Genomic DNA, 11,180 nt, shown 5'->3' with positions numbered 1-11,180 from the left:
CCATACTCCACAATCAGAGTCCCAAACCCTCAATTGGCCAAACCCCATGACCCTCCACAGGGGATTCTCTACCCGGTCGCCTCCTCCGGGCGCGGCTTCATCCCCAAACCCCTACGCCCCAATCCTCCGATCACAACACCGTCACAGTTGCCAACCCCGGTGCCGCCTTCCTCCTCGATCAGCAGCCACGCGCCGCCGCCTTCTCCCACCAGGCTCGCCCTTTGGGTTCCCCCAGTCGGACCTCAACTACCCTGTGCACTCCATGAGAATGCCCCACTTGCTCCCTTCTCACGTAGGTGTGACTGCGGTTCCTGGTTCGGCTCCCATCAAGGGAATTCCGGTTTCCGCACACCCCAAGGTTCAAATTCTGCGTTAATTTTCTTATTTTGAGGAATGCATTTTTGATTCGTTCTTCTTTGGTTGCTTTGGTAATGGGTTTTTTTCGACTGAATTTTCTTGCTTTTATCCTTTCCGTCGGAATTTAGATTAAGTTTATATTGTGCTAATTTGATTTGTGTGAGTACAATGATATGATTCTGTGAATAGAGGATGCTGATATTGACTCAACGATGTTAGGTAACGGACACAAAACCTTTGTTCATGATGAAGCTAGAGGTTTTTATTTAAGCATGAGTTAGGAATATTTAGCAACTTGTGCCTGAAGGGTCAGATTATGTGTTCTTTGTAGAGTAATTTTTGTTTGATTGGTTGGTTTTTTGGTTGCTTTAATAATGGGTAGCGTGTACTGAATCGATCTGTTTTTATGTCTTGTTATGGATGGGGTTTAAATTATGCTAATTTGATTTTTGTGAACATTACCATACATGATTATGTGAATAATGAAATGCTATTATTTTTCCGGTCCATGGGTGGTATGTAATGATGTGATAGATTTTGTTCAAGATGGAGTTAGAAGGTTTTATTTTTATGGAATAAATATTTTCCTTGCTTTTAAATTTAGTCATAAATTGATGAACTTTTAGAAACATGTTGGGAATTGTTGTTGAAAACTGAAATTTCACATATGGATATAAAGATACCCTTTGGTCCATTGGAAGGCAAAAAGAATATAAAAAATAGTAAACTAAAAGACGTATTCATAATTGTGGAGACTCAGAAACTGAGGACTGCAGAATCTGGAATTGAAGGGGTCAGCTAGTACTTAACTCGCTATCAACCTGAAAGAACACACTGGAGGAACCTTGGTATTAACACTCTTATGCAAGAGAGAAGAAGAGGGTTTTTTTAGGAAAAGCAAATGCCAAGGTATTTGTGTAGACCCTTTTTTAGAAAGAGTGATGGGCTTTTATACCTCTCTTTCATCTAGGGTTACTTGAATTAACCTTGTGGTTATGTGGTTAAGCACTGAGAACAGGTGTCACAAATGGCCATTGTGGCATCCCTCTTATCATCTAAACAGTTTTCCTTCTAGAGATGGTTCCCAATTTCTTTACAAGAGTGTAAACCCTTTCTTATGCCACCATAGAACGCCTCACTCTTGAGCTTGGCAGAGAGCTTAAGCTTCCATTGCTTGCCTCCCTTTGCAGTGCTGGCAGATGGATGTGGGTTTGGTCTTAGAGCCCAACCCATTTGGCTTCTTGGGCCTGCCCAAGTGCCACATTTCAGGCTTGTTGATGCCATCCCTTCATTATTGTCGGTAAACTTAATTTAGAACCTTGAGATAAATATTTAAAGTTTAGTTGCCCTATAAACTTAAGGGATTAACACTTTGTTCCTTTATTTGTATTTATTATTATTTTTTATGAAGTTGTCTATTTTTGCAATAGTTAACCAAGGAAATCAAAATCTAGAAACTTGTTTGTATGGCTTCAAAGTTCAATCATGCCAACTACCTAGAAACCTGATTTTAATACCTCAGCGATAAATTTAATTGGAGTCAAGGTTCTAAATTTTATGTGATTTTAAATCCCTTTCTTATCCAAAACATTACTTTTTGAGGTCTTTAAGTTGACACATAATATTGCGCATGAAACCCAACAAAGAGATACAACGCTTTCTGTCCACTATTATGGTCCACCAGCAAATGCAGAGGCAATTCAATTGTATCTTTTCTTTCTCCTGTATCTTTTCTTCTATTAAAGTTTGAGAATGTTGGGGTTTCTCTTTGTTTTTAGATTTCTATTGTTGGGAGTTTTCTCTTTTGTTCAGTTTGTGTAGGAGGGACCTCTCATCCTTCCCTTGGTTTCTTCTCTTTCTTTTGTATCTTTTCTTCTATTAATATATTTTTCTTCGTTTCTGATAAAAAAAAAAAAAAAAAAAAAAGCATTGTATCTCCTCTTATCATACATACATCATTAAAAGGATTAAAAATCTATGTCAATTAATGATGGAAATATGTGAACTGCTGCAGTTGCTTACGAATATCTCTGACCTGCCTTGGATTTGAATTGATGAATGATTTATTTGTATCATCTCTCTATTAGTTTTATTTCTATGACTGTTTTTGACTTAGACACTATTTTTAGATGAAAGCTGTATGACAAAAAATGTCCCAACCATTGCTTCCTTTTCTGAAGCCAATTCATAAATGTTAACTTCTGCATATCTTTCTTGCAATGTCTTTGGACCAAGATTATTGATTATGTTTAATTTGATCCTATGAGTGATACCTCATTATGCTCATATTTCATATCGAGTTCAGTGAGTTCATAAATTTTTGTACTTGTGGTAGGTTGCTCCATCTCCACCATCAGTTTCTGATTGTAATGGCTATAAAGACTCAAGGTAGTGTTGTATATAATTTATCATCTATTCCCTTCCATTTCCTTTTTTTTCTCTCCATTTATTATTCATTTGGTTGTGTTGTGAACTAAAATAGTTCTCCTCTTATGCTTTTTGTAGGGATAGAAATCGAGATGATACTTTTGTGACTGTTAGAGACCGAAAAGTAAGCAAGAATTTGATGCTTTCTGTTTGTATCCCTATGACATCTTGATGAAGTCATGGTCTCTAGATTTGCAATATAATGCCAATTTTTTCCTTTTTTTTATTTTGATTAAGAGAAAATTTAGTCAAAGATGGAAAAGGAATAAAACATGGAGAAGGCCTTGTCACAAGAGAAAAATTGGAATAAACATACCAGAAGCTGTAAGAATCTCCATGGTGCTGGACAGAGGTGCCAGTGGCCCAGTGCACTTGCATATAAGAGTCTCCTATATATTGTATGGAGCAATGTTTCAAAGTTGTACTAGCACAAACTGCACAAAAGCACATGAAAATTTGAAATAATTTTCCGATAAATAGTGTTAACTTTGCAAGATTCAATAAAGCACATATCTTCTAGAGCATCTGATAGGTTTAGAATACCAAGGGGAGAGAAAGGCTTGCATGCACTATATTATGTATTGAACAGTCCTTTTAGAACACCCCTAAATATCCACCCATAAGAAATGGGGAAAGAACCCACCCACCTAAAAGAACAAATAGATTGAAAAAATGACTGCCACAATTTGAAGTGTTGATGGTTTAAACATGTTGAACCCTTTAGGTTTTCTTAGTATCATTTATTGTTTTCCACTTCTGTTTTAGAATTTTTTTTAATTTTTTTATAATTGTCATGCTTTTGATATTTTCATTTTGTTAAAAGAAAAAAAAACTCATACTCCAAATGAATGTCCCTTTTTTTCCTTATTTTAAAAATAATACTGATAGAGCATCATATGCATTGTGAGCCTAAATTTGAATAGATTAAGCTTTTAAGAAAGTTGGTAACTTAACACGATATAAGAGCTCTTGTTAATTGGAGGTCTTAAGTTTGAGATATGTGTGTATAATAAGAAAATGTTTTAAGAATTATATTCAAATGGGCCCTATGTTACTTCATTAATTTCAGTGGATAAATGGTGCTTCTGGAATGAACTAGTCTCCCTGTCCTAGGATCAAAGACAAAAAAAGGAAATAATTTTATGCATTGATGTTCGAAGCATGCTGAACCATTGATGTGCTATCCAAATTTTCATTGGTTATGCACTATTACTTTGAATTTATATTTTGACTGTGGGTATGATCCTTATGCTGGTGTTTGTTACATTTGGTTTTGGTTTTTAGGTCAGAATATCAGATGGTGCTTCAATTTATGCACTTTGTCGATCTTGGTTAAGGAATGGTTTTTCTGAAGAAACTCAGGTTTGCATCATGTTGACCGGACAGTGTCTTTTATTTATAAGTTTTAGCATGCCATGTTGTTTGATTGCCTTTTATGTTAAGAATGCATCTACTCTTTCATGATGCTATTTAAGACAATCTAGTTTCAATCATCAAATTTACCCCTGAAAGCCATCTAAGGTTTCCAGTTACAAGCGATAAAAATTTAAGATGTATTGAAATTAAAATAGTACTCTCTCTCTCTCTCCACATCCATTAATTTCTGCATCTACTCCTCCAGCATAAGTTCCTGAACCAACAATAAAACCATAATGTGAAACTGAAGCAAGAGGTTTGAAGAACAAGTAGAAACATGTGGTGATTATTTCAGGGAAAACAAGTTTCTTCATATTAAATAATATAAAGGTCAGGGTGCTTTAAGAGAAAAATAAAATGTAAAACAAAAAAATGACACCCATTTCATGATTTTTCTTCAGGTTTAATTGTATGTAGCACTGCACAAGGACCTCTTTAATGGCCAGAGGCTGAACAGTGAATTTCTTTGTGAGTATTTTAGGGTTGCATTTGTTGTATAGTAACAAATGCTATGTTGGAGCAAGATTAGGCTTGCATTTTCTTCATGGAGTTTTTGGGTTGAGACTTGAGAGGTTGTGACCTTTCATAACTCTAATTGATTTCATCTTAAACCATGCATATCTTGTGTTTTTGTGTGTGATTGTGCTTTAGTTACTTAAGTGCTTTTTTTTTAATATTGTGGTTTGTGCATAATACACAACCCTTTGTAAATGAATCAAGATTTTAGGATTATCAAATGTCACAATTGCTCCAGGACTATTGCTGATAATGCAAAATTCTTTAGTGTTTCCTCCCCCCCCCCCCATCCGACCCTCCTTAACCACCAATACAGTAGCCAGGATTTTAGTTCGGGGGGCAACTTCTAAAACATATGTAAAGTTTGCCAATCACAAAAGACGTGGGCTTTAACCCAATGACCATCCATGACACTTTTTAGGGGGGGGAAACACTAGGTCTTCGATTCCCCTTGTGAGAAGTAGAATTTTTATATTTTTTTTACATTTTTGGCAGGGCGGGGGTGGTGAAATTTGCATGTGTCAGGCTACGAACAAGGATAAAAAATTAATCTTGTTTTTTCCTCCCAAAAAATGAGGGCACTTTTGTGGGTTTGATGCCCTCTCTTTCAGCAACATTGGAACACTGCTGAACAACATAAATCTTGTTTCTTTGTGTGTGCTTGTCCTTGCTTTTTTGTGGATATTGTGGCTTCTGCATAATACACTATCCTTTGTCAATGAATCAAAGATTTTAGGAGTGTCAAATGTCACAATGGCTCCTGAATTATTCATGGTAATGCAACCATCAAAATATAGTTGGTTCATAGTAAAGTGTATTCTTACACAGTTCTGGAAATGTCACTTTTTATATGGGAGCAAAAGAAAGTTGTACTTGTCTGATATGAAGGCAGAAAGTTAAAGTAAAACTTGTTATCAGTATTGGGCAACACCTAACAATGTGGATTTAGTTTTTTTTTTTCTTTCATAAAAAAAAGTCAGGATACGTTTATAGTCCTTTCTTTTGTGATATTTTGGGCAAAATAATGTAAAAAAATTGTAAGATTCTGCCATTTGCTTCTGTGCTCGTTGGTACCATTAGTAAGTATTTCTATAATTTCCATGAATTCATTTCTAATTTCTAATTATGACAACTATGTAATTGAGGAATCTATAGAATCTTTTGCTTTGGGTTTGTGGAGTAGGTCCCATCCCACTCCCCATGCTATTCTAATATTTTATCTTTTTGGCAGCCACAACATTATGATAGTATGAAGTCTCTTCCAAGACCTTTGCCTATACCTGTGACAGATCCCAATTTGCCGAAGAAAAAGGAGGATGACGATGAAGAAGAGGTTGGTTAATTTATCATCATTGTCCTTTATTTGCTACTGCCATTGTCATCCTATCATTATCATTTTTGTTGCTGTTATTATTATTTAAGTGATATTTAAAACATGGAAACACAAGGCTAGAAACTATCTATATAGTCACTTCAAAATTATATTAAGAAGGTTGATAGGCAAAGCAAAATTTATTAGGCAAGCACCTAACTTAAAAAAAAGAGGTGGGGTGGGTGGGAGGGGGGCATAAACAATGTACATGCTAACATGTGAGAAAAAAACAACCACAAGGCCTCAAAACACTAAGGCTATGTTTGGTTTCCAAAAAGTTTGAGGGAAATGTGAGGGAAAGAAAATAGAAAGGAAAAGTAGAAAAAAAAAAAAAAGAAAAAAAAAAGTGAAGGAAAATAAAAATTAGATTTAAAGTTAATGAATTATTTTTACGTACCACTTCATATTTTTGTTCACATTTAAATCTTCTATGTAAAGATTAAATAATTAAAAATATACAAATTTCTTAATAATTTTAATTATATTTGCCTTTCTTTCTTATTTGCCAAAGTAACATCAAACATGAAAAATTATTTTTTCCTTAACATTTTTTTTCTTTCCTTAGTAATTTCCAGGAACCAAACATAGCCTAAGGAGTCCCCAACTAATCTATTAAATCAAGCAAGGATAAGGGGCTGACATCTATGAACTAATAACACCAAACAAACATGGTTGAAACGAGAGAGGCTGTAAGGGACTGAACCAACTGCTCCACCCCTTCAAAAGTCCTGCCAAATAGTCCAAGAAAGGCAAAATGGGGTGGTTCTTCAAGCTTTTCCCCTCTTTTCTCCCACAAATGTTCCATGCTTAGACAACAGAATTTCTTTTGTTGTACCAGCGAGCACCCATGAAACCCCAAATGAGAACTAAGCTCACAAACTCCTTGCTTTCCCACTATGGATAAGAAGATGATTAGTGGATTCCTCTTTTCTTTTGCATAGACAATAATGTGTTAATGACCCTCTTCTTTTGAGCTGATCTGAGGTCAAATTTTAGCCCCATACCACTTCCCAAGGGCAAAATTCCACCTTTGGGAGGGCTAGGAAACCCACACTTCTTTTGTTGGAAAGAAGGCTTCATCATCCAATAACTCGGAAGTCACGTAGAAAGACTTAACAGAAAATTCTGTCTGGTGAAGCTCTACCACAATAGCTTATTATCTCCCTCTATAGGCCATGGCTCCTCATGAGGTCTCCTTAATGGACAAACAACACTATCCAACTCCCAATCTTGGGAATTTTGAACAAAGCAAGGTTTCCAGTGCCCTTTCTCACACAAAACTCAGTTGCCTCTTAATTCCATCGTTCTAAAACTTTTATAGAACTGTCTAGTGATAGAAATGTATGTTTAATTCATGTCCTGAGGCTAGCCATGCTTACAGTGAATGGAGGGCAATTGCATTTGTTTTGTTATTATATGGTTGCTGTGTATATATATATATATTTTTACTTTATTACTTGTGCATTTGAACATTGCTCAAAGGAATTGGGAACTTAAATAGACAGGAATGTGATTGAAATTCTTGTGAGCAAACAACTAATTTATCCTCGAGACCTTTTTTTTTTTTTTTTTTTTGGTGCTTTTTAGACATTGATGTCTGTCTGTACAACTCCATTTTTGTGTATTATGGTTTGGAACTCTTAAGACATATTATCCTCACTTTTGATATAGTTTTAACCAGAAAATGGCATCATCTACAAGTTTCCTTATCCATATTCCATGATTATGGGGCCATTGACATATTATCCTCACTTTTGATATAGTTTTAACCAGATAATGGCGTCATCCACAAGTTGCCTTACCCATATTCCATGATTATGGGGGCAATGCATACTTTTAAGAGGCGCCAGGCACAAAAGTCTCCTATAACTTAGGCATAAGGCGCAATGCAAGGTAGGTCGCAAGGTAGGTGCCTAAGTGAAGAGAGACTTGAGCTAAGATGCATATCAGTTTTATAAAATATGATCCAACATCTAATCCAATAAATAACAAATTTAAGATTCCAAACATTTAAAAGAAGTATTTAGCAAAAAAGTAATAAACTTTATAAATTTTAATATACAGTTCGAAATTTCAAGAATAAAAGGTGTTTAAAAAGGAAAAGTAAAGTAGGCAAGGGCGCCTTTTCAACAAGGCACATGTTTTGGCAAGCAAGACACTATAACTAGGGAGTGTTTGTGCCTTGAGGCTAGGCACTTTTTAAGTGTGCATTTTAAAACTATTGGTCATTGCTTTAGTGGAAGATTCTTTGCTTTGGACAGAAATTACTAAGTGGGGTGTGGTATTGGCCCAACCCTAAACCCTGAAGCTAAATCATTCTTTTCTGTTTCTGTTTCTAGAAACCCCATCTATTTCATAGATTAAACATATAATATCATATGGTCATTTAAAACTAGGATAATCATATGAAATTACTAAGCTATAAGATATGTGTTGTAGACTAAGACACAATCTGTGACCCCAAACAACAGTTTTGCTTCATGCACTTTAAGAGTGGCCATGCCTCATTTCTACTTGCATGATTTCAGAACAACCAGTTTCAATTGCATTTCTTGCATTTTGTTATCAAAGATGGTCACTTGTCCTTCATCTGCAGACTGGTGAACCTTTAATATTCTATATACTTTCAAATTAATAAGAAAAATAAAAGTGAAGTTGTATATCACATCATAGTTGCAGCAATGTAGTTGTGGTTGCATCCTTGATTAATGGTTGAAGCATACTTTCTGTGGTCATCTTTAGATCATCAAATGGATCACTGAGAATCTCTAGCTTATAATAGAAGATATGTTTGATTTTGAATGTTTATCTTATTCAATTTGAGATTTTCAAGAAGCAGAGGAATTGAATTCTGGTGATCTCTTTTCAGTTTTGATATTTTAATCCATATCTATCTACCTGCCTACCCACCTCTTCTTCTAGTTTCTATGTGCCATTTGGTTGAAGAAGTAGCTTGATTTGGCCTGCATCTGCTTTCAGGATGAGGGGTCTGTTGAGAACTTACTTCCACAAGATCTGTTACAAAGGCATATCAAGCGTGCTAAAAAGGTTCGGGCACGGTAAGTCTCTCTTTTACCACTTGGTGCTTTTATCTGATCTGTCAGGGATCATTGATTTCCTTTTAGGTAAATTGATATATTTGTCAATGTATTACACCGAAAGTATAGATTGTAAGCCGTTGAGTATTTCAAGCCTCTGATTTTCCATACTGTATTTGCATCATATTGTCTTTAATGGAGGGAGGACAATACTTTCTGATATTTTGCATTGAAGAAAAATCCTCAACTATGATTATTTATGTGGCCATAAGCTATGGTGCAAATGTTAATCTACCAACATTCTTGTATTGCCTGCAGATTAAGGGAACAACGATTAAAACGAATTGCAAGATACAAAACTAGGCTTGCTCTTCTCCTTCCCCCACCTGTAGAACAGTTCAGAAATGATACAGGTGCTGGAAACTGACAAACGCCTAACAATTTCATATCCTGTGGATATTGAGTTCCCTCACGTTATCATGCCAAAACATGGTGATGCTCTGAGTTTATCTGAAAAGGGGGCAGCACTCACATTTGGTGGGTTATGAAGTTGCTGTGGAGTTACTGGATTGGTACACCAACCAGAGGAAAGGACAGACAGAATGGTTAGTTCTTCCATGAATAACTTGACTTCTAAATCGTTGAATCTTGGTTTATGCCATTGAGATCTTGTCGTTTACATAATTCTGCAACCATTAAACAGATGGAGAATCATGTTGCCTTTTCTCATGTAAAGATCAGAGTATAGTAATAGGTTTTGACAAAGGTTGAGTCACGGGGCTGTCAGTTCTGCCTTTGATGACAATTCTAGGGTTCCTATGTACTGAATTACCATCCATTTCCCATTAGAATCACCGAGTTTCCATGTAGAGTGCCATAAAAGTTATTTGTGGAACAAGTCTAGTCTGATTTTAAGCTAAATTCTTACTACGCTAGTACTTTACTGTGTTTCTTATTGCTCATGAAGTTTCTATATCATTGTTCCTTCCATCCGTATGTCTTGATCACTGAAAATTCAAACCCACTAGACATGAATGGTTACCAATATGAATTAAATAATGGGTCTCAATCATTCTTCATGCTGATTGGAGTGAAGAAGTCAATATGGGGCATTTTGTTTGTGTTATGGCTTTAACAAATGTAAAGCTGGCATGACACGTTCATGGGGTCTGTTTGGATTTGGATGGCTTTTAACTCTTTTTTTTTTTTTATCATATAAATTTATCTTTCCTGCTCATTGGGGTGACATGCAAGTCATTTCATTTATTTATTAAATTCACATGCAAAAAGTCACATAATAAATATAAGTTTGTAGACAGACTAAGGTGGTGTTTGTTTTTTTGGCTTTTTGCTGAAAATCATTTAATTTTAGAATTTAGGTTGTTTGTTTTTTTATTTTTTTCATGACTTATTATAAACTTTTTACTAAATAGAAAAAGCCAAAATATGTGGCTTTTTCTAAATAGAAAAAATAACACAATGGTTTTTTTTACTTTTTAATACTTAATAGAAATAAAATACTACAAAAATAAACAACCTAATATTTAATACTATTAAGTATTAAGGTTTTATTTAGAATTAAATAAAAAAACAAACACCACCTAAGTCGTTTCCACGTGCAAATCCAAAACATGAAAACTTAAGTTTGTAGATGGAGCATTGGGACCAAACCCATTGATTTATAGCAGTTCATGAGCCACGAACTTCATGTGTTTCAAGCATATGTTTATTTGTCGTTTTTATCGATCGTATCCATTTATAGAACTTCCGTGCAAGACAAAAATTGGCATGCGGATTGTCTTTTGATGTCGTTATTGAGTCGGGTGCAAGTCGATACTCACATGGAAACTTGATTTTGTAGATGGGTCTTGGGGACCAAATCCATTGGTTTATGATAATTCATGAGCCTTTTTTAAAAAAAAAAAAAAAATTCGTTGATTAAGTTTATGTGTAAATCTAAAAATATCATATGAATTAAATCATTTTATGTATTTATTGAACCACATGCAAGCGGAAAGAAAGTCACAATGTGAATTAAAGGTTGTAGATGATGG

The 11,180-nt window shown here is 35.1% G+C and overlaps 1 protein-coding gene across 1 annotated transcript; it reads left to right on the top strand.

Moving 5' to 3' along the window:
* Window positions 1–46: 46 nt before the first annotated feature.
* LOC117927644 lies at window positions 47–10,116 on the top strand. The gene is made up of 7 exons (XM_034847272.1): window positions 47–358; window positions 2,693–2,745; window positions 2,863–2,908; window positions 4,069–4,146; window positions 5,948–6,049; window positions 9,068–9,147; window positions 9,445–10,116. Exons 1-7 carry the CDS (start codon window positions 47–49, stop codon window positions 9,551–9,553), a joined length of 780 nt encoding a protein of 259 aa, XP_034703163.1. The 3' UTR covers window positions 9,554–10,116.
* Window positions 10,117–11,180: the final 1,064 nt, after the last annotated feature.

This window comes from Vitis riparia, chromosome 13 (genome assembly GCF_004353265.1).
Source record: "Vitis riparia cultivar Riparia Gloire de Montpellier isolate 1030 chromosome 13, EGFV_Vit.rip_1.0, whole genome shotgun sequence".
In the NCBI taxonomy this organism is placed as follows: domain Eukaryota; kingdom Viridiplantae; phylum Streptophyta; class Magnoliopsida; order Vitales; family Vitaceae; genus Vitis; species Vitis riparia.
The sequence above is the reverse complement of the archived record's forward strand: the minus strand, read 5'-3'. Positions and strand labels throughout refer to the sequence as shown.